The sequence below is a fragment of the Epinephelus lanceolatus genome, chromosome 10 (genome assembly GCF_041903045.1).
Source record: "Epinephelus lanceolatus isolate andai-2023 chromosome 10, ASM4190304v1, whole genome shotgun sequence".
NCBI lineage: Eukaryota > Metazoa > Chordata > Actinopteri > Perciformes > Serranidae > Epinephelus > Epinephelus lanceolatus.
The window spans coordinates 35,420,551-35,445,018 of NC_135743.1; the positions used below are offsets into that span (position 1 = coordinate 35,420,551).

The 24,468-nt window shown below is 41.4% G+C and overlaps 2 protein-coding genes across 3 annotated transcripts in view; one reads left to right on the top strand and one right to left on the bottom strand.

Annotated features, from left to right (window-relative positions):
- Positions 1–10,589, top strand: part of zfpm2a (zinc finger protein, FOG family member 2a) — a 137,410-nt gene extending 126,821 nt beyond the window's left edge. For both annotated transcript variants that reach the window (XM_033640726.2, XM_078171975.1), the window contains exons 6-8: positions 5,430–5,636; positions 6,307–6,534; positions 6,939–10,589. In XM_033640726.2, the coding sequence (XP_033496617.1) occupies positions 5,430–5,636; positions 6,307–6,534; positions 6,939–9,505 (3,002 nt within the window). In that variant the 3' untranslated portion in view covers positions 9,506–10,589. The remainder of the gene's footprint in view (positions 1–5,429; positions 5,637–6,306; positions 6,535–6,938) is intronic.
- Positions 10,530–24,468, bottom strand: part of LOC117265915 (uncharacterized) — a 31,810-nt gene continuing 17,871 nt past the window's right edge. The window contains exons 8-11 of the mRNA XM_033640727.2: positions 17,500–17,638; positions 11,804–11,886; positions 11,602–11,698; positions 10,530–11,498 (exon numbers count right to left, since the gene is read on the bottom strand). Coding sequence (XP_033496618.1) covers positions 11,331–11,498; positions 11,602–11,698; positions 11,804–11,886; positions 17,500–17,638 — 487 coding nt within the window. The 3' untranslated portion in view covers positions 10,530–11,330. The remainder of the gene's footprint in view (positions 11,499–11,601; positions 11,699–11,803; positions 11,887–17,499; positions 17,639–24,468) is intronic.

Genomic DNA, 24,468 nt, shown 5'->3' on the forward strand with positions numbered 1-24,468 from the left:
TTCATGAGGAAGGTTTGTTTAGTGTTTTGTTGCAGCACCGTCTGCTGTCAGGTGCAGATACAGATATTATTCATCCCACAATTTGTGATAAATATTTTCACAAGATCCAGGGGAAGTTGGCTGGGAAGTTGTGATTTACTCCTACAATGATAAAGCTTTGTTAAAAAAAAAAAAGTGGTGGTTAACAACACGGAGCTACTTGATATTCGCAGGTGCGAGGAGCTTGTTCCCATTTGACCAGAAGGAGTTGGAGCTGATTTGAAGACAAGAAGAGTAGAGGTCTTTAATTACAACCCTCTCTGTGGCTTCAGGCACCACTAGCCTCACTTCACAATTAAGACCAGCAGTTAGCGCAGAGCCAATAGGCAGAGACGAGGACTTAAAGGAGCAGAATTACCAAACCAAGGAAAAAAGAATAAATCAGGCTTGACAAAGGAAATGACACACTAAATCTGGTGATAGAGATTCAAAACTTTTGCTCTTTAAAACATATAAAATAGTCATCCTCTTCTCAGCCTCTCCTATTTCTGAAAGTGCACCTTTGTAATACATGACCCCACGATGCATTCAGGTAACGCCAATGGACCACTGTTAGTTCTCCCAGAAGCCCCATTCAACCCCTCCCATAATATGTGGCTGTGGTGCAGTGGGACTGTACTCCAGTGCTGTAATGGCCTCTGCAACGGTAATGTGTTTGGACAGATGGGAGAGGCAAGTGCTGATGTGCTTAACTACGCATTTTACAGCTAAACTATTAAAGAGTTGTGCTGTTTACACACCAACATTTGAATACCTGTCTTCAGGCCAGTTTAATTATCCGGGCCCTTCTGTTATTTCTGCCGCTTTGTTGTCTCTCAGCTTTTGCACGAGGCATGAGAGATTTGTTTGCGGCTTCATTAAGATATGGTGGTGGTGGTAGCGGTTTGCAGGGAGCCAAAAAAAAAAAAAGGAAAAAAAAATTATTCCTGCTCAAGTATCTCATGCTCTATTCTCCCTGCCTCCCCCCATACATATACAGATACTGTACACATCCGTTTTCTTATAAAGTCATTTAAAGTGAGAAAATTAAAAAATGCCCTGTGATGCCTGCACTTTGAAATCTCTCAGGGCTTTAGGCAAAGGGGAGGGGACACGCGCCCCGAGTCCCTGTGATTCATCCTGAGACATTTGATTAGTTTATAAGTACTTATAGGAGGAAAGGGTTTGCATTATAATTTTGTTTCATGAATTCCTTCATATGTTCATCTTCAACTGCGTGTTCAAATAAAGCATTAATCAAAGAGAAGAGAGAGAAGAGGGCATTTAGCCAGCAGAGCCATAGTCTCAGGGCCTCAGTGAGCTGGTGGATATGGTATTGAGAGACTGTAGGAAGCAGTGGTTTTTAATTATCTGGACTACGTACAGGATGCCGTTTTTGATTGTTTTAATGAGGCAGCTGGCCTATTGTCTCCCCTTAATTCCTCCATTGTTTTTAGAATATGTCATAGTTCTTTATTCTTTTATCAGGTGCTCTGCAGGAGGATTTAGACAATAGCCTTCATTCCAACTGCATTGGCCACTGCACAAAGGCAGCTCACTGCAGACAGTTAGCAGGCAAACAAGTGCAAATCACAAGCTGCACTTTTCCCAGCCTTTCCCCCAGTTTCACGACTTACGCTTTTGGACTCTCACTCTAACTCTTGACCTCCTTCTCCCCTCCTCCTCGCTCTTTCTTTCATAAGGATCATGCCATTGTCATAGGTGGCTCACCTGTGTTTCTGTGATTTAAATCACTTGTCACGGAAAGGCTGTCAGAGGGAAACAGCCATGACCAATCTTTCCAGAGAGCTCCTTCATGTTTTTGTCTGTTGCCCACCGGACGCCTCAGTGCCGGCTGTTTTCTGCGCTTTGCATCTCCATATGTGCATAAAAATAAAGTGTGTCTGCACATTTGGATGCATGGATCAGTACATAATTGCATTGTAGGTACGGATGTGTACTTGCATTTGTTTATGTGCAACCTTGCAGATAGCTGCACAGTTAATCACGTTTGTATATTTGCATATTAGAGTCTTAAATGACTTGTGTGCATAGGTGTTGATTTCAGGAGGAGTGCAGGGGACACATCCCCCTCAATATTTCAAACATGTGCATTTGTGTCCCCCAATAAAAACTTGAAAGATGCATAGGGCTTTTATTTTGACAAGAGTAAAGACATTCACACTATAAATTAGTGCGGAAGAATAAAATGAATGCCCCCTGCATCTCATGCATGAAAATAACATGTTTCTGCACATTAGTTATGATGCATTAGTCAGTGCATACATGCACTGTAGGTATGCATGTGTACTTGCATTTGTTTGTGAGCCATCTGCAGTGTGAATCACGTGTTTGCATATTTATGTTTCAGATTCCTAAATGACTTATGTGCATAGGTGTAGATTTCCGGTGGATGCAGAGGACACATCCCCAGTAGTAGAACATGTTCATTTGTCTCCCCCAATTAAAACATGAAAGTAGCAGAGGGCTTTTATTTTGAAATTGAAATTTTAAATTAAAGACATTTACCATCATAAATTCTTGCAGAAAAGACATAAATTGGTCATTAACAATAAATTGCATCTCCATATGTGCATGAATATTTCTGCACTATAGTTTGGATGCATTGGTCAGTACGTGCATGTGTATGTGTACTTGCATTTTTTGTGTGCAAACTTGCAGATGTTATAGCCCAACAGTTACGTTTTAGATTCCTAAATGACATATGTGCATAGGTGTAGATTTGGGTTGGGGGGTAGGGCACAGGGAACTAGCCCCCCTCAATATTTGGAACATGTGCATTTGTCTGAGGACTGTTAAAGATATTTACAGTATGAATTGATGCAGAAAGTGTTTGATGCTCAAAATTTTCTGGTGGAGGACCCCATAAATAAAACCTCCAAATGTGCAAACCCCCTCCAAATGTGGAAACATATGAAATACTGATATAAAGCTCAGGATCATGATGCATTAGAGAATACAGAAGACATATAGATACAACATTCCAGTAAAACTGTCACAAATCTGAGAGAAACAGCTGTGATTTCTAATTGTGATGACAATGTAAGTGTAGTTTAAACCATAATCCTGCAGCCCGAGTACATGTATCTTACCACCTTGTCTTGGTTGAGTGACTGTAACAAGTGCTGCCTCAGTGTTTTGTGCAGCTCAGTAAAACTGGGACATGCAGTCCTAAAACTCACTTCCAGCGTTCTCACACACAACAGATGGATCTGTAGCATTCTTGGCTGAAGGGATGCAATCTGAGTGCATATTCTGCTGTCAAAATGCAGTAAAAACATTTTCATCAGACTCCACATAATCTACTTCATTTCAGCTGAGGAGAGCATACAGTATCTTTGATTTGGATTGATCCAAAAAACACTGATTTGTATCTGAGCATCAGGGCCTCGTTCATAATTCTCTTTGTAAGCTGAGTGCGTCTGAACTAAAAGATCCATTCGGAGGAGAGAAACTTTTGTGGCTATGGCTGCGATATATTCCCCGCCATTGTCGGTGGCAGTTTGTATCTACCTTGATGGTAACTTGGGCAGACAGTGGAGAGGAGTTTTGTTATTTTAATTAGGAGATAAAAATTCAAAGGGCCTCTCCAGGCAGTGTGTGGTATGACAGAATCAAAACGATGAAGTGGAGCGGCCTGAAGTGTGTGTCTCGTCACAGCAGATTGGCCGACAGATAGGCACTGCTCTTTAAAGTGGCGCTGACATGCACACGCTCACGCTGGCACACACACACACGTACACACACGCTCACGGGGAGGAAGCCTGCACACAAATGGGACTTTGAAAGATAGCATATTTTAATACTATTTCACTCCTTTGACACGTTTGTGCTGGTCTAATTTTCAGTGCTTCACCAGCAGATAGGAAGGGCTAGAAAGGTTTTAATCAAAACAGCGATGTGAAATATGAAATATTCAATTTTGAATTAAAATAATGGGGCAATTCATTCAGGAAACTTAACAATGATTTATACATAAGGCATGCTGTAATAGTGTAAAGTCATGGTGGCTCTGTTTTCATCAATTCCTAGTAAATCCACAGAAAAGTGGCTTGTTTTCATACACAGCCTTACTTGAGCACCTTCCCCGTGTCTACAGGGCGGTTTTAAACCTGGTGATTCATAGGTTTTGTGTAAACATGAGTAATCAGTGTTGCACATGTGTGGGGGCTTTCTCGCCGCGTCCCCCTGCCTTCACACCTCTCCTCAGGACTCTCTTTGTTCCACATCAGCCAGGGCTCAAATCACATGTCCCCTCTCAGCCTGACACTCCGTCGGTATGTTTGCACATCTTTGAAAGCTAACAGCGTGCTTTAATTAATTGTCCAGCTTTCCTCAGAAACAATGTCCTAATTCTGCCATTTAGCAGGAGCGTATCATAGTTTGTTGTTATCTCCCCAGCCAGATTTCTGTAAATAGTCATATTAAAAACTTTAATCTCTTCAATGGAAAATGAAGTGCAGCTGAAAAGCCTGTCATGTGCTGAGATAAATATTATCTAAGCTAAAACCTTCACTCTCTCCCGCCACCCCCACCCCCCCAACCCCCCTTCCTTCCTTCCCTCCTGCCCCCTCCCCCTTTCTCTGACTTAATGAATATGTTCAGAAGATTTCAGAGGAATGCTTAATCCCAAAACACAACAATCTAATAACATGAAGGACCTGTCTCAGTGTTGTAGCTGACAACAGCACTGTAGGCTATAGTTTACCCCAGCTGAGGTTTGCCTTGCTTCTGGATATGAGCGCTAGTAGCCTAAAAAGACGTTTGAGTGATAGTAAAAAGAAAGAATTTAACTTATAAAGGGTTTGATCAACCAATTTACAAAAACATATTTTCCCATTTACCTTTGGTTGGACAGTTTTGCTTTTATTTGAACGTGTTTTAGACAAGTGTCTGTGTGGAGGTGAATGGTATTTCATCTCTACTGCTCATTGCATTGAAAAATGACATTTATAAAGTTAAAAAGCAGTTTGTCTTTCCAGAAACAGTGTGCCTCTGTCTGCAGACCTCACTGTGAACAGTTTTCATTGGAACTACAGAAAAAAATTGTCCTTCTAAAAACTGTTGACAGCATCCTCTGTCCACTATCCAGAGTAATGTGGGCACTGATTTTGGAAAGACATGTTGCTGCTGAAATGTTTAAATGTCATTTTTCAGTTCTGTGAGGACCACAAACAAAATTCCACTCTCCTGTTAAAGCTACATACTGTTATGCAACACGCCATTGAAGTAGAGTCTTTGAGAAGTTGTGCACACCATCCACAAATATAATTTATGTTGCGTAACGCCCTGACATTTAAGTCCAGAATTACTCATGTGTACATGCAGCACAGCTTTTTCCTCTCTCGCAGCAAGCGTTTAAATGTCTCCTCTATCTGTGTTTTGTCCAGGTGGCCAACTATGGTGCACCACCACCAAGAACATGATGGAGGGCGAGGAGCTGGTGGCGTTTGCGGTGGACTTTGACTCGCGTCTGCAGGCAGTGAACCACATGTCTCTGAGCGAGGGCATGTACCCAGCCAGGCTGCTGGACAGCATCCAGCTCCTGCCGCAGCAGGCCGCAATGGCTTCCATCCTGCCCACTGCCATCGTCAACAGTGAGTGTCCGCACACCAACAAGAGCGCACGAGCACGGAGCTGGAACGAGACGTGCTTTTGTTTAGACACGCACAATTGCACACGCATGCTCTTGTTCTTTCTCCCTTTCTGTGTGTCTCTCTCTCTCTCTCTCTCTCTCTGTCTCTCTCTCTCTCACACACACACACACACACCAGCCCACAGCCTGCACTCAGTCACCTGCTTAACAAGGAGCGTCGTCTCCGCCGGGCGTAGATTAACCCAGATGAGTCTCTGCACTGGAGATAAGAGCCATCGACCTTCAAGTTTTGGGTTCACATAAACACACTGAGGCTCGAACTAACGTGTTAATTGCAAAATACACGCCTCATGCAAATAGTGTGTTTGTTTACTTAGCGAGGGCTATCTGGGTTCAGCTCAACAGGGAGGCTTCTGTAAGCAGATGGTCCAGTGTTCTTGTTTGCCCTTGAGAAAGGGCACCAACCCAGTGGTAGCAACACAGCGATATGCAGCAGCTGAGGATTTGGTGGAAAAGCCTTTTAACGCAGGCTTTGAGAGTCAGAACTGTAGAAGTAGAGAAGAGGAGTTTGCGTGTGTGCAAGCTCTTTATCTTTATGCATAAATATGAAAGTACTGTATATATCCTGATATCATGTCCCCTTTGTCCCATTCCTCTTCCCCCCCTTCCAGAGGACATCTTCCCCTGCAAGGCATGTGGAATTTGGTTTCGGAGCGAGAGGAACCTGCAGGCCCATCTGATGTACTATTGCAGTGGGCGACAGAGGGAGCCAGATACGGTGGTGGAGGAAAATGACACCGGCCCCCATCAGACCCCCAGTATGTGCCCCTTCCCACAGTGCAACAAGAGCTTCTCTGGAGCCAGGGCTCTGGAAATGCACTTGAGCACCTCACACAGCGGTGAGTGACAATGTCATGGATCAAAGAGCTTGTGCAGAAAACAGATTTTTAACAACAGATAAAAAAAACAAACATTGTTTTAAATATTATGGTTTTTGGAAATGGCTACTTTCAATTCATTTTTCAAAGAAAGCGGGTTTAAAAGAAAGTGTTTAAGAAAAAAAATGACACAGGGGCAGAGTTTTGCACAGGTTTGGAAAAATGACTGTCATTTCTTTTCAAAAATATACATATCCTGCTGTCAGCTAGCATAGCTGACAGTTTATCCTTGAGCAGGAAAAATATCTAGTGGATGGGAATAAGCTTGGCATAATGCATGAGCGTTTGATGGTTTCTACAGTTAACTCTAAAGGAGAAGTGGGAGGCGAGATTCTGAGCATTTCTCCCTTTTATCTCCTTCACAGGTGTCAAAATGGAAGAGAGCCTCCCTCCTGGCACCAGCTTGAAATGCACAATCTGTAACTACACGGCAGATTCTCTTATTACATTCCAGCATCACATCATGTCTCACCTGTCACAGGCGGCCTTCAGATGCAATCACTGCCATATCAGCTTCCAGAGCCACAGGGAACTCTTACAGCATCAGGACTTACATGGGCACGGCAGCAAACTTCACAGGGAAGGCGACGGCACCGAGCATTCCCCCAGGGGGCCTGAGGAAAGCCTCCAGCAGCAGCAGCAGCAGGCCCGCGCTGAGCTGGCCAACAGGAAGGATGCTCTGCTGGGAAGTCCCAAAGGGGCCCTCAACAAGGAGACCAGCACAGACGGAGAGGCTGACAAGGCTGAGAAGAAGCCCATGCTGTCTGTTCAGAAGGGAGAGGCCCACCCAGGCAGCAAAGCCAGTTTTTCTTACACTAGGATCAAGTCTGAGCCCTCCAGCCCCCGGCTGGCCTCCTCCCCTGTGCAGCATAACATGCCTACATTTCCCATGGGCCCCTTCTTGTCTCAGTTTGCTTTCTCCCAAGACATTTCAGTAGTCCCGCAGGCTTCTGAGATTCTGGCTAAAATGTCAGAGCTAGTTCACCGGAGGCTGCGCCATGGAGGGAACAGCTACCCCCCTGTCATCTACAGTCCTCTCATGCCCAAAGGGGCCACCTGTTTCGAATGCAATATCACCTTCAGCAACCTGGACAACTATTTGGTCCACAAAAAGCACTACTGTAACAGCCGCTGGCAGCACATGGCAAAGTCCCCTGATTTCTCCGCCCTCTCAGATAAGGTTCCCGAGGCGGTGAGCCCCAATAGTGGTCACAGTTCTGTTAGCATGTTGACCAGCTGCCACCCCACAGAAGCCGACAACCACCTCATGCAGTCTGCCTGTCTGAATTCCAATGTGTTGGACATGATCAATGCTGGGGCTAAAGGGCCTGATAAGGATCTAGCAGGACAAGTGAAGAAGGTCTCTACCCCAACTGGGGCTGAGGAGAGGCTGAACGGAAAGCAGATGGAGGGAAAAAGCCCCAGTACGGGTTTGGTGGAAAGTGACAATGACCCAACCAAGACAACCTGCGATGCCTGCAATATCACCTTCAGCCGTCATGAGACCTACATGGTCCACAAGCAGTACTACTGTGCCACCCGTCATGACCCACCCATGAAACGCATGTCCAGCAACAAGGTACCCTCCATGCAGAGAACCGTGAGGAACCGCAAGCGCAGGAAGATGTATGAGATGTGTCTCCCCGACCAGGACCACCAGAGGCCCCCTATGGGTCAGCCAGGTTTCCTCGGAGTTCCTTCTATGAACCCTTGTACATCCCAGGAACCTGTAGAGAGCCTGGCAGACCGCTTCCACCCACGCTGTGACATCTTCCCTGGTATGGTACCCAAACACCTGGAGGCCTCTCTGACTGTCACTAAACCTATTCTGGCTCCCAAATGCAATACAGTAGAGCAGCAGGAGCTGGACGCTCCCATTGATCTCAGCAAAAAGTGTTCGCCAGTCTCTGACAAGACATGTAGCTCCCCTAAAAGACTGTTGGACTATCACGAATGTGCAGTGTGCAAGATAAGTTTTAACAAAGTGGAGAACTACCTGGCGCACAAACAGAACTTTTGCCCTGCAACAGCCGCGGCTGCCGCTGCTGCTGCCGCCGCTCAACAACAACAACAGCCACAACAGCAGCAACAACACAATGAGACAGGCAGCCTGGAGCCGGCCATGTTTCCAGATGTTAAGAGTGAAGGCAATAACAGCCCTGATGACGTCTACGATAAGAGCCCAGGCAAATGTGAGAAGAATGGCAACGGGAAGGTGATGGTGCAGAATGGAGGCATGTTCCCCCCTCACCTGGGGCCTGTGCCGGGACTCAAGCCTTTTGCTGAGCCTCAGCTCATCCCATCAAAAGACGAGAACAAGAATATGTTTCTGCCCCACTGCCTTTATCCCGGAGCAATAAAGAAGGTGAAAGGTCCCGAGCAAATATCGCCGTATTTTGGGATAAAGCCAACCGATTATGTGACTGGGGGACCAGTGATGCAGGGAGAGGCCAGCGAGCAGGAGCAAAGTGTTAATGGGGGAGGAGGCACAGGCGGAGGAGGAGGAGAGACAGGAACAACCAGAGAGCAGGCTCAGCAGCCTGCTGCTAATGGCTGCCCCCACCCTGGCAAGGAGCCCCTTCCCTTACTGCCCAAAAACCGGGGCATGGTCATCGTCAATGGGGGGCACAAGCCCGAGGAGCGTTCAGGCACAGCTCCACCGCAGCAGGAGAATCAGCCCCAGCCAGACGGCCAGCCTCCCAATCCCTCACCTACGTGGGCCGCCGAGAACCAGGCCGACTCCAACGAGAACATGTCGCCTTCCTCCAAGTCTCCAAGCGAGGAGGCGGCGCCCGCAGCCAACAAAGGCGTGAACGGCTCTGGAAGTGGCAAGTACTGCCGCCTCTGTGATATCCAGTTCAACAACCTGTCAAACTTTATTACCCATAAGAAGTTTTACTGTTCATCACATGCTGCAGAGCATGTAAAATAAGTTGAGAAGAATAAGACATGTTCTTCTTTTCCCTCTCACACCTTTCCCCAACCTGAACTTTGAACCCCTTTTTTCTCCTTTGTTTTGGTACACTGTTGTGTCTGGAATAGTGCATCACGCAGTGCTAAACGCTGCTTGTGGACAATCAAGAGAAGCTTCTTCTTTCATCGTTTTAAGACTTAAAAATGCAAAACCATTGGTTAAAAAAGAAAAAGAAAAGAAAAATGAATCAAGAATAATATTGGTGCCACTTTCACATTAATTTATTTTACAATCAGTATTAATAGGAGTAGTGATCTTAATTTAAATTCAAAATGAAATTTATATCAGAGTTGTTTGTAATGTTATTGTATAGTCATTCTTGTGTAGCACACATATTGTTTACACTGTAATGTAGGCTCAATGAAACAAATAGACAATACAAAAATGAGATGCATTTTAGACACAAAAATAGCTACTGAGGCACTTGTGTATTCTTATTTGCTGTACCAGTTTCTGTATATGCCCAAAATGTCACTTGCAGATTGCTACTAATGACTTGTTTGCCTTAAAAAAAATCACCATTTGGGGGTGATAACCAGGCACAACCCTGCATCTCACATTTTGGCATATACACATGGCTTTGCATACATATGTGGCTGTTTGTCCCTGTCTCTTTTCTTCAACTCAGATGTGGATGTTTTCATGAGGATGGCAGCATTCTTGTATAGTACTCGTATTTCTGTTTGATGATACACTTTGGTCTCCCTTTTTGAAATTTGCTCTCAATGCAATACTTTGTAAATGAGGGAACATTACTGAAAGCAGTATTATGAAATGGGGACTGTGCATATAATTATTTGTAACCCCATAGGGAAAAAAAAGAAGTTGTACAAGAATTAAGTTTATTGCTGACGAACAAGATGGGTGGGAGGTCAGTGGGGATACTGATGTAAAATGATCATTCCAATGTCCTGATTATGGGAGAAAATGTTTCTTAAAACGTTGTTGCTATGCATGTATATGGATGGAATTAAATTCCAGATCTGTTGGAAATTTTTATTTTGATGTGGTGTCATAATTAAACTTAAATCCTCAGGATAAACCAATGCTGTCTGGTCTTTCTTTCACACTACTGTATACCCATCAAAACAGATTGCCACAAAAACAAGCACAGTACAGTTAAATATACACACAAAAGTACATAAAGATGGATTTATAAAAATCCAGAATAAGCTTTGCAGGCCACACTCATCTGTTCACAAATTATAAAATGAATCAAATCAATGCAAGTCTAAAGATACAGGTCTACATCTGGTTGTGATGTAACTCAATTATATGCCTGTAACAAATGACTGAAGCTGATGCAACAGAGAGAGAGGAACTCGATGTACCTTTCCCCGTGGCTATAACAAGGCAGAATATTAAAACAGAGCTGAATGAGATTAAAAAAAAAAAAAAAAAGTATGTTGGACAGTGGTTGGACAGTGACGTGTGTGGCCTTTACACTGATAAGGAGTAATGTATTAATTTTTGTCTCTGGCCAATCAGGTAAAGAGACTGAAATAACAACTTGAAAGATAAGATTTTCTGAATCTAAGACAGCAAATATTTCATCACACTGAATACCCTCCAGTTATTTTCAATTTAAAAGCTTCCAACGCAGCAGAGCTGTGCAAAAATATGTTCAAAAATTGACTTCTTGATGAACCCCACCAGACGTGTACACAATCTCTACAGATTGCTGAGAGGTAAAAAGATAACTTGAATATTTTATTGAATATTTAAAACATATTCAGTGATTACCCTGTCCGTGTCTGGGGTATTGTTACATGTTGGCCATGGGTCACTCGCTCTGCTGTTTGGCTTGTCGTCGGTTGACTAGCTTCCTCAGGTGCTGGCTGATGGCAGATGGCTTGTTGTAGATCATTCGGCGGTCTGCTCCTTTTATGTGAATGTGATTGGCTGATGGGTAGGACTCCTCCAGAAACTTCTTTTGAAGCTTAGCTACCATCTGTCCAGGGAGAGAGATGATTTACTATGGATTTTACACAACCATTACTACAGTATTGTCCTGTCACTGAACAGGAATTAATAATAGTAGTAAACATGCTTACCTGGTTTAGATGTTCTGGTATTTGCTGGTCAAAGGAATCCCCGGTGATCACACTCACTGTTGTCCTGCTGGAGAGGGGCTTAAATTTTGTGATGTCCCTTTAAAAACAACAACAGAAAATTTCAGTGTTAATTTTGACTTCCATACTAAACATGCAAACAGCAGACCCATCCAGAAGATAATGACAAAAAGGGTTTCCATACCTCACTTGAGCTGCACTTTCATTCAAAAAGTAATGCTCATCCACAGCACTGCTCTGGTGGGCAGGGTTACTCAGGAGATATTTCTATAAGAGATGAACACATCAGTCAGAAAATCTAAAATGAATGAATAAATCACTTTCTATTTAAATGTTTTACACCACTTTTATTACCTTCAGAGGCAAGTGAAAACTAAAAGAAAGCCAATACACATGGTACTGTATACATATGTCAAACACTGTGGACCTCATGCAATAAACAATATGAGAACATATTTTCTTTTATTTTTGTTTGTATCCATGATTTGTTCATATTTTGTTATTGATTTCTGGGATTCACCACTGTTTTCTTAGTTTTGCTTTTTTCTTAGGTAAGAGAAAATTTTGCAAGGGGTCGAGAGCACTCCCAACCAAGAAAAGAGAAAAACATCTTGTTTGCACAGTCCACATATTGTTAAAAAAAAACACACAAATATCAAATTTAAAATAACTATATATGTTTTTGGAGTAATCGAGACTGGGTTATTAAATAAGGGCTTAAGACATACTATAGGTCCACTGGATTAAGTCCATTAAGAACATTAAATATTGCATGCATCCATCTTCTGAATGGCTTAGATGCTTTGGTCATCCAGGCCTTATGCAGGGAATGCACTTCTACAGCTCGCACAGATCTATTTGATGAGACAGATAAATGGTGGCTTGGCTGTTTCAGTTGGTCAAAAGCACATTTTCTTTTTATTTTAGTTACTGCTGCTTCCTCTGCTGATGATACTTCATTTACAGCATCAGAAATGTTTTGCCATTGCTGGGTTTTGATTTTCCAACACCAGTACTGATTTGCACACAGCACAACACCTGCCTTTCACTAGAGGATCAACGATACGATATTAAGATACTTAAGTCACAATAGAATATTGCTGCAATTTTAAATATGTTGCAATATAATGAGTATTGCGATAAAATCAACTGTGATATATTGCGATTTATTACCTTTTTTGAACTGTAAAGTGTGTCCCCAAAGGAAACCTTTGTCACCATCTGTTTTATCCAATAAGATCAAGTTTTCGGTCTGTTCATCTCACTTCAGCCATTTTTTTTGTAGAAGCAAAATGTATCTAGTGGACTGAAAAGGCAACTGATTTTATTATTCTAGTAGGCCACCTAAAGTTCAATTTGTGTTTGTCATATTAATCATTTATATAATAAAAAAAAATCGATACTTGGCACTGTTTGACGATATGATACTGCGACACAAAAATATCGCAATACTATACTGTAACCATTTTTTCCCTCCAGACCTAGTGTTGAGGGGGTGTTACCTATGCAAATAGGTTTCTCATGATCAGATTTAGCACACATGAGTAAGAGCAGATTTGAATGGCTAAAAACATTTGGTACATTGCAAGCTGACCTCTCTTGTTTTTCTGCAGCAGCCCTCTATCCACTAAGTGACCGGGCACTCTGTACGTTGTTTTATCTCTTCACAGAAAACAAAGATGAAATGCTGCTGCATCAGGACGAATATATCAGATATAAACTTCAAATGGCAAAATACATGTTTTTTGCTTAAACTATTATTATGAATGCTGATTTCACAATGTAATGGCTAAAGAATAGGTTCATCATTAGCAATTAGACTGGTTCCCTATAAGCCTCACTATAAGCCCACAATGCAATTCTGTCTACCACCGGGTATGACCTCAGAAAATAAAGGCTCAATTTACAGCACAAATGAAGCACATCAACCCACTGTGCAACAAAACAGGAAGAGGATAGCACTTTTGTTTTCCCCGTTAGCTATTGGTAGCTTATCACTGGTTACCAAAGAGTATCAATGTAAGTTCTTAGCAGTTACTATCCCAAGCAGCGGAGATGGCAAACGGTTAAACAACCAAAGTAACTGTAAAAACCGTGGTAGTTGTTAGGCCCCGAGGAAAACGGAAAGTGATCTGGTTGCCTTTACGACAGTGGTGCCAACTATAATATCACTTGGAAACATTGGGGAGGAGTTAAAAAGTTGTCAGTTTACACTTTAAGAAATCAAACATTACAACATACGTTTACAGAAATGGCAACGTGTGCTGTAATCATTCATCTGTTACATCAAACTGACTGGGATGTCTGGCAGACATTTTCAGGAAAAGCAGGTTAAGTGTGCTTAATAACAAAATATTTCCTCTGAACATTTTTACTTATTATTTTCAAATAGCAGGGACTTGTTTTAGAAGTCGCTTAGGAGTAACTTACACTACAAGGCAACTTGTTGAAGAACAAATTCAGAGAATAACTCCATGGACACTGACTTTAGCAATCCCAATAAAAGCTTTGTTTAGTTAGTCTATTGGCAGACATGTTAATTGACCTATTCCACAGTTGTCCCCCTTTAGCCTATCATCACATGGCCCCCATCCCACATCACCACATACTGACAGTTTGGGGGGCATTTTATGCAAATCCAAAAAACAAAGCCACTTTGTTGTGCACTTTGTCACTACAGTATCATATATTATAACTGCACTTACAGTGTGATCATATTCTGACTGAATCTCTGAGACAGAACTGCTTCACACATTTAGATCACACGATGCGTCTGCATTGTTAAACTAAGGCCTTGCTAGCCAGCCTGCTTGTTAGTAATTTTTTTCTGTGTAAGCACAGAGTGTCATTAGTGCCATTTCATCCAACTGAGTATTTTCATTTTTGTTGGGGATTACCATCCCAAGTTTCAATTTAAAGAGATATTTAAGAAGTCTTGTATGTAACTTTTTTTTCTTTTTTTGCCTCTGCACCAGCGATAGCCGGAGCCGAAGTTGTCTGTCTGTCTGTCCCATTCTAGTGAAGACAATATTCAAGGATGCCTTCAGGTTTTTTTTTTTTTTCAGATTTGGCACAAACATCCACTTGGATTTAACAATAAACTTTTGGTGGCCATAGGTCAAAGCTCAAGGTCACTGTGACCTTACATCCGTCTCATTCTTGTGAATGTGATATCCCAAGAAGGCTTTGAGGGAATTTCTTCAAATTTGGCAAAAATGTCCACTTGGATATGATGATAAACTAATTAGGTTTTGGTGGTCATAGGTCTGACTTCAAGGTCACTATTACCTCGCAAAACATGTTTTTGGCCATAACTCAAGAATTCTTGTGCTAATTATGACAAACAAATGTCTATTGGGATATAATGATGAAGTGATGGAGTTTATATCCAAAAGAAAAGGTCAACTTCACTGTGACATCATAGTGTTCTGCATCAAACACCTTTCTGGCCATTACTCAGTGTTATATCTCAGGAACAGGAGGGGAGACATTTGATCGGATACTAAATTAGTGACACTAATCCTGGGTGTACACCTTGAAAATGCTTGTTGATTGAAACTGATTAAAGCTGATTGTTTAGATCGTCCATGCTGAGAAACTTGAGACTGGTGCACAGAGGCATACAACCGCGGGGCGGTAATTCTAGTTTAAACCTTTTTATGTAGTATGGAATCAGAACATGGTACAGTTGTCTATGTTCACTTTAAATCTAGACTGGCAAGACTGCTATGTGGATCTGCTCAAAGATTGTGAGTCATACGCTTGAGTCAAGTTTTTAAACGGTATTTACTAAAAGAATGTTGTCTCTGGCTGGACTCTTCTTACATTTCATTTGAAGAATATCAGCTTTTGCCATCACACAGAAGACTTAGAGTCCAACAGGCGAGACTGAAGAGCTTGGACTCTTTTGTTCCTCAGTCTGTCAAACTACTAAATCAGAGTTTGGGGTCAAAGTGGGGTCAGTGTACCTGGGTTTAAAACTGAATGTAACAGGGGGATATTAAATTGTTTGCTCTGCATCCACTTTTCGTAATGTCTGATGTGATATGTAATGTTTGTAGTATAGTTTTGTTGTTGGATAAAATTTTGTGTTTTGTATTTATTTATATGAAATAGTATACGTCTTAGGAACAAGACAAATTTGGGAAAATATTCTAACAAAGCCAAAACAAATCAAATCAAATTTCCAAGGCGATTTGGAAGAGATGTGAATATGAACTACAAGTCAATTTGAATGCACTGAAGTCTGTGTTCAGCTCATTCATGGAGCAGCGCCAGACAGAATACTGATACGACTTGGTTCTCTGATTCTCCAGCTCAGGGCAGGGAAAGTTCACCACGCTACCGGAGAAGATGTGAATTCTCAAACTGAGCCAAATTCCCCTTTAACTGTGTCTATCACCCACATGCGATGAGACTAGATAGCTTCGGTGCCGTTAACATTGCAGCAAACAATTCTGCTCCAGTTCAATTAAGCAGTGGTTACAGAACATGCCCTTGAGAAATGGACTGCATGCTCTATTGAGTCCCCCAAGCTGGTGAGTGTGTGTGTGTGTGTGTGCGCATGTTATAACCTTCACTAGCCTGTCTACAAAACCTTTCTCCGTCCTTGGAGAATTCAAGCACAATGATGTCCTTATCTCCTTGGCAACAACTGTAATACTTGAAAAGCTGAAATAGGTCCTCTCATCACTACTGCCATCGAATCGTGGGTGGCTGGCAGCAGAGAACAAGGCGTCTTAACGAACTGTTTGTGTCCATCCCAAGGCAGGCGTCATCACATCATACAGACAGCTGCAGCAAAAAGGTAACACTGAACGGATGTTAGGAGTGTTCAGAGGGTCACTGAAGTTGCTTCCCTAAACAAGAAAAGCTTTAAATGCAACAACTACGAAATTAGCTTTCTTGCAATAATCTCTCTGTCTCTGTGTCCCTAATGCTCCGTACATGAGTGTTTGTCCCCCTGCTATAATAAGGTGTCAGTCTATAGCATTACTTCATGTTTCCATAGATATTGGTTGTTGTTCATCACCAGAATCCATTACTTCTCCTCTGCCTAAGATGTTTTCCATAGCAAGTAAAAAATAACTACAGAACTACATGACAGGCAGATGTGTCACAGCTGTATGTATGTGTGTGTGTTTTTAAAACAGATTCACGGCAGATCTGAGTGCGGACAAGCGCAAAAAATAAAAACCCTCTCCTGTAGAGAAACTTCATCTGCAATACACAGCAAAAAGCGTGTAGCTTATATTAACAGCCTTTTCCTCACAGACTGTATGACCTGTCAAAAGGCTGAGTTTACAATATAGCAGACGTCAGAAGATACAGTGCAATTGCAGCGTCACGTCAGCTCCAGGAACGGGGTTCAATTTTCATTTATTTTAAAATGACGTCTGGCTTCATATCATGCCAAATTCACAGTCTCTGACGATATGAAGACAAACGCCTCTGCAATCATCATACATTCGTATCTGTGCTGAGGAGGAGACGTGATTATTCTCACACTAGCACCATCCTGTGGCTGTACAGGAAAGATGGGAGGAGGGCCTATCACTTTTTCCTCCATATTCTTAATTAGGGAGCCCAGAAATTGTTTGAGCAGAGGAACGAACCAAGGTCTTGTCTTCAGAGTACAGAAATGTAAAGACTATGGTATGATAGCACCTTTCTACGCTGATGGTTTGATATATTTGTCCCTTAATCGTCCCTGACCTGCTGTGCCACATTCAGACTGACACAAAATTAAAAAGAAATAAATTGAAAAAATATTTCTGAATGATTTTCTTCTTAATTTCTTGAAGAATCTATGTCACAGCCTTTGGGGCATACTTCATTGTAATGTGTGAGTGTGGTTGTGTGTGTGTTTATTAGCCTGACCTGGCGCTGGATGACCTCCTCTGAGACATTTTCTCCTTTAATAGTCGGTTCCATCGCCCCCAGGATAATCAGCATGCGGCTCAGCCCTGTGGCTGCTGAAAACTGCCTGGCTTGGAGCGAGGGCAGCAGCTTACCATACCTGAACAAACACACACACACAAACATTCACACGCATTTAACGTCAGCAGGACACAAACTCAACTATTGAGGTCTACAGTTAAACCATAAGTCACTGTGATGAGAATCAATCAAGTCTTTGCTCGGGTCAAGCAATTCACAAGTCAAGTCATATGAAATTCTAAAGATCTATCCCAGTTTCCACATTTAAATCAGTTAAAAAGACAATGGTCATGAAAAGTTTTTATTATGAACATTAACAAAAACTGTTGCAGCTTGCTATCACCTCATAAATTTTACTGATATTTGACAATTTGTGGCAATCAATAAGAAGCTGCCTAAATGAACATCAAAGGAGAGTGGAGCTCTAAAATCATAATCTAAAAAAAAGGGTGACATAGCCTTAATTTAGAGTTAGTTTTCTGGCTAAATGTTATCATTTTCGGACTAGCTCCCCTTCAAGATAGCTGCCTCTTGCATTGGCCTCTGCTGGTCTGCCACATCCTAACAGGTTGCCAGATTTGTGCGCATTGCACGAGAAATCACTGCGTCATGTTTCAAAAACAAAATGTAACTTCTCAATATTTAGAAAAAAGTAAATACTTAAATAAAACTGTTTCAAGTGTAAGTCAAACCTCTGAAGTCATAAATACCATGTCACATGTCACCATGTTAGTCAAGCAAGTCTGAACCCTAAACACATAACAGTGACATATTAAAGCATTATAAAAGGTTCTATCTACATGTTATACAAATAATTGCCTATTTACACATCCAGAACACATGCTATACATTTTTAATGAGTAAGCTTTTTTTTTTTAACTGAATGGCACCAAGAGCTATGGGAGACTGCAAAGGTTCATCGCTAATAGAGACCCATTTCAAATTGTTACTATAAAAACAACTGATCAGTGCAGCTTTTAAGTGTAACCCTCAATGCCAAAGTAGGCCTCTATCATATTTTTTTCCAATAGTCTCCAGAGTACCTGGACCTGTAAACAAAAGATCAAGTCAGTTTTAATTTGTGCTGCTCAACAACATAATGTTCTGAATGGCTTTATTACAAAAAGGATGATTTCATGATCACAATACCAGTGACTCAAGCAAAGTCATACAATTCCTCCAGCCTCTTTCAACCCAAAATCTCAAACTTTCTCTTCAAAAACATTTGCCTGGGGAATGAGAAATACTCTTTTTTTTTGGCAGATGAGAGAAGAAGAGCTGTGGGATTTTGTAACTCAGGAGGCCCAATCGGTCTCGGCTCACTGGTGCTCTGAATTGGCTGGTCTCAGCCTGTGGAGCCCAATCAATAGTGCCGTGCGCCTGCTGCCGCCATCGCCGCGCTGCGCAGCCTGCCCCTACACGCAGCCAACACACTGTAGATCAGCCCCCCTGCACCGGGAAACACTCGTCCCCTGTCTTTGTCTTACTCCTGATCTGGGCCAGACTTACAGCTCTGTGCTCCTCTGTGCCTGTATCAGTTTCTGTCTGCTATATTCATTCTTACAGCACATTTAATACCTGATAAATAGATAAGAATGATCCTAATAAAATATAAACTGATATGGTACAGCAATGCAACAAATGCTTTTTATGTCATCTGATTATATTTTGATTGTTTACCAATTAATCAGTAAAATGATCCAGTCTATAAGAGGACCCCTGATTTTTCCTTAAACCCATTTGTGTCCATAACTAAATATTTGGCACATTCTCTGGGCTTGGCTTAGCACAAGCCTGAAGAGATTTTCAAAGTCAGACAAACTGTTTGGCTGAAAAGTGGTCCCATGTGCCCAAAGACTAAGTATAGCATCATAAGAAAATAGCTGTATCTCAGAAACTACAAGGAGCACCATCAAGGACTTGGTATCTATGAACTCATAACAAGTTGAATATCTAAGATATGCAAACATATGCAGTGGAAACAATATTTCATAGTGAAAACATTTATCAAATACATATTTCACATTTTCCCAAAATTTTCAAAAATCCTAACCGACTATTGATAAAAGTGTGATTTCTCATGTGATTTAAAAATTTCAAAGTTGGACACTTTTGCACCAGATTCCAAGACTTACCTCATTAAATATAGTCTTTGGAAACAAAATACCACTATGAGGTGGGAATTTGTGTTTTTTGTGAGATGTCTCAACAGTTATTGGATCAACTGAGATAAAATGTGGTAACAATATTCATGTAGTTTTATTACCTTTGGAGATTGATTAGCTTTTTGCCTATATTTGATAGGGGCAGCAGATATACAGACAGGAGATGTGGGGAGAGTAGGGCTGTGTATCATTTAAATAAATTAAAATACCAATATCAATACAAGTACCCTTAAAGTGATACTAATACCAATACAGTTCATCTTTGATAACTTTTTTCTCTTCTTCATTTGATACCCATCACGTGAATGGGAGCATTCAGTTGCATAAAATGCCACCAAACATGGAGTGGAGCAATACTTCAGAACGTTTTGGGGCCATCTCGGCAAGCTGAACTGCCAACTTAATCAAATACACAGCACTTGACTTCACAATACCCCAGACTGTATGGGTTGTAGCTGCTGCGGTAGAGGGCCAATCACATGTCGCATAAAATCAAAGAATGCTTGCTGTGATTGGCTGTGAGCAAAACCATACAGTTAGTCATTTTGTATCAAATGCAGGTATCTTTTCACTGGAGAGGTTTTGATACGACTTGGTGCTGGGTTATTTCAGTCGATACTTGAGATATTGAGTGCCAATACCCAACCCTAGGAGGTACAGATTGATATGACAACTACAGACGTTGCAGTTATTTGCATGTGGTATGCACATTACCCATAAGGCTATCGGAGCACTCCAACTTTGATGCTACCATGGCTGTAGCCTCTTGCCACTTAATAAATGTCTAAACAGCTGATCATTTATCAGAATCCTCAATGATTCATTTCTCTTTCAATTGACTTTTCAGTACAGAACTAAAACTTACTAATACTTGAGTTGTAACAGTATCTTATATCACAGCAGAAGCCAGTAGTGCATGTTACAGTACACTTCATTTTACAACAGACTGGTTCAGACTGACACAGACTGGCTGCTTCACTGCCATTACACTGATCATATCAAACTTACATCATAAACATTCACTTTTCTGTTGTAAAAGAACCCATTTCATGTGCAGTTGATATGACACGTTGCCACCTAAAGAACTGTAGCTTGACATATAAAGCTGTGCTCCGGCAAAGCATGATTGCACTGATTGGTCAGATCAAGCTGATACAAACAGCGGAGAATGGTTGTTCAACTGCTACAAATAGCTGTGTAAAGATAACCTATCTGCCATATTCAGTGCCTGCAGGTCAATAATAGATACATGCAGAGGGAGGGGGGAGAGAGTCAACTGTTCTAATTTTCAGTCTTCACTCAGACAGAGAAAACTTTTCAAATCAGACCTCCGCAGAGTGACATTTTGACATTTTCATCTTCCTTGCCACAGTTTTCCCCCGAAGTCATTCTGGCACCACAATTTAGAACTGACTCTTCGACCTGGCTCTTAAGGGACTTCTCAGTCTCTGCACATTTTCCACCTGTCACCCTTTTCCTACCCCTTGATTCCAAAAATAAAGGGGGGAAAAAAACCTCTTTCCCTATCAGCCCCCGAGTTCGAATCTGGTCAAATCATTCCTGGGTCTGGCATTGAACATTATTTCAAGGATTCTCCAGCCACCTGTCCTATTCCCTCCTCTTTTTTCCATTTTTAATTCTGCCCCGGAGTGAGGATTATGCGAAGCAAGGCATGCGTGTCAAAGGGAAATTTAGTGGGTAAAGACAGCCAAGATTGGCGGGATGAATTAAACAGATAACGGGAGTAGACGAAGTGGGGGAACCATGTAGAGCAAAACGCCTCACCGATGTTGGTCATTTCAGAGGGGCTCTTTTTTTTCCCTCCCCACAGGAGCGAGGAGGCAATATCTAAATTAATAAAGTGATGAAATGAGTTTGTGCCGTGGACTTTCTGCTGTTTGACTTTCCCATCTGGATTAGTGCAGGCTGAATGGACGCTCTGTTACTTTTGTTACAACTGCGCAATTCACTGTCGGAATTTGGCCCTGTAGTGATAAGGCTCCCCTCCTCCTCCTCATTACCATCTCATTTCATATGCAGGGCCTCTGTTACCTGAGAGCCTGCTCACACACAAAACACGAACTATTACACGAGCTTCTGCCAACTATTACAATGAACAGAGAACATTTAAACACGGACTATTACATGAGGCTCAACTAACTATTACGCCAAAGAACATTTTTTAAAAATCTGGTCTCTGCAAAGACTTCAAGAGACTATTACAAAGAGAAGGGCATATGGACGTGGACAGGTACATGATGAGGCCTCTCACTCTCACATAGGCAGGACAACTTGGCCAAATTTTAAAGAATTGGAATCTTGAGTGACTTAGAATCAAGATCAGGGGCGGGGGGGGGGGGGGGGGGGTTTGGGGCTCCAGCCATGAAAATATTGTCTCAAAGGCCCCAAATCTTTTAGGTTTTTAGAATACTTTCAACTTTATGTCATTCAGATAATACTACATGCCCGTGTTGTTTATCCTAATATGATATTCCCAAAATAAATCTAATATAACTAAGTAAATCTTCTTCTCTTTGCCTAATATTCAATTCAAAGTATTAAAGACCACATTTGGCATTTGTTGAGCTTTCCTTGATTTGCAATTACAGCTGCCCATGGCATGGATTCAAATGTAGCAGATTTGTCAGCTAAACATTCATTCTGTGAACTCTACTCCAGTAAAAATAGGTATCAAGATTAGTAATGTTGTTTATGCCAAATTCTCACCCTACCTATGTTATGTAACTTAAAAATAGTAACATCACACAGTTTTTACTCTCTTTAGGTGGCAGGAGTGAAAATTAGTCATCATCAGCACTTGATGTGTTCTGGTTCAAAATGATGAAGACAGTTGGAGAACAATTGGATGAAAAATACGATGTAGACTCCACAGGATTTTTTTTTTCTTGGCAACTATCGTGTTTTTCCAAAATGACGTTAGGATTTTTAGGCAATCTAACATCTCAAATGGCTTGAAAAACTGTGACCACAGCTGCCATAAATGGGAAAAAATCTCCCCGCACAACCCTTGTAGGTTTGGGCCCTGGTCAAGATTCATCACAGCAAAAAGTTGACGCTGACAGAAACATTACACACACAATTTTACATGGAGCAAAACACAAGGCCGTCATCCCATAATCAAATTTAAATTTGTAATGCACAAGTGTTATATTATTTTACACAAGAAAAAATGGTCTTGTGTTGAAAGATTATTATTATTGTGTTGGTTTGGTGCTTGTATTAAGTTGCCTTGTCATCTGCATTTTTGCAATTCTACTACAAAGAAAATAGGTCTTGGAGATTTTTGTGTTAATGTTTGACATTTTTGTACTTGTTTGTTATCTGATGTCTTTCTTCATGTTAACTTCAACTAAACTAAAAGATGACGAAAAACACTTCAACGTGAGAGAGTCACTGTAGAGAGCAGAAGAGAAACTGCAATGTCCAAATTTTGATCAGTAAGTTAAGAAACTTCCCACTGACATTTTGTAACTATGCTAATAGCTACAAATCGAGCCTTGGCACAGATCCTTCGTCAACAGTATGGCTTCCTTCATATGTTTATATCACAACATTATCCAATATTCCTGTTTGTTTAATATTTATGCCTTTTAGAAACACCATTTCCTAGAGGCTCTAAACGTTTGCTGGCTAACCATCACATGCAGGGGTTAAACTGTTAAAGGTATTCTATGCAGGATTTTCCAACAGAAAAACATGTATGGACTCAAACAAAAGTAATCCCTGTAAATAATCACTTATGACCACCTAGAAGACTGTGGTAGGGTATTTTTCTACAGAGACCCCGCCCTCTGCCTGAATCTTCCTCATTTTCTTCTTATTTTCCTGTGTTTGGGACGTTCCTGGGTACGCAGTTGAGGTCAGAACACAAAAGATTAGCACCCAGAAAATAAGCAGCACGCATCCAAGAGAAAGCTAGAAAAATTGCACACACACAGTGCCAAAACAAACAAACAAAAATATAGTGAGGCAAAATGCCAAGCTGAGTGAACGTGGGATTGGCTTCGACTTTTGCTGTTGATACTGTTTGCAACACTGACAGTTCGTGTATACCTTAAATTGTTGGCGAGTTTTATGGCTATGCACGAAACCAGATTATGATGATGTAAGTATTCACACTGCCATGCTTGTAGTTTAATCGGAGCTGTAGTTTTGTCCGTGCTTACAGAGTGATCATTGTTTTACGTTGTTAAAGTCAAAAAGGCTTCAATTTCTAATAGTAAGTGCTGTAATGAAGTGGATTTGTCTTAGAAAATGTAAACCACAGGAACAGGCTTCATTTCTTCCAGTAAAGCAATATAAGAAATAGTGAATGAGAGATTGCAGAGAGTGGAACGGAGGCAGGCCATGTGACGTCATGACCACTCTGTCAAGAGGAACTTAACAACCAGTAACCCAGAGCTTCCCATTACCTGAACCTGTAATGACCAGAAATAGATGACACTATGTTGACTGCGGGACCAACATCATCAATTCCCTGCTTGGCATGTAAGTGTGCCAACTGCAGTGCAGGTGACAGAACAGTGGAAAAAGTCTGACTAATATAGATTCTAATATAGTTTTTATTTCTACTTATATCACTATTGCTACACCAACAGAAGAGCCTACAGCTAAAATTCAGTGTTTCTTACACCAGGAAAGATTTTAAAGGCAAAAAAAACTTTAAACATTGTTCTAGTTTTTAGTATTATGTATATATTGCATAATGTATATATGTATATAT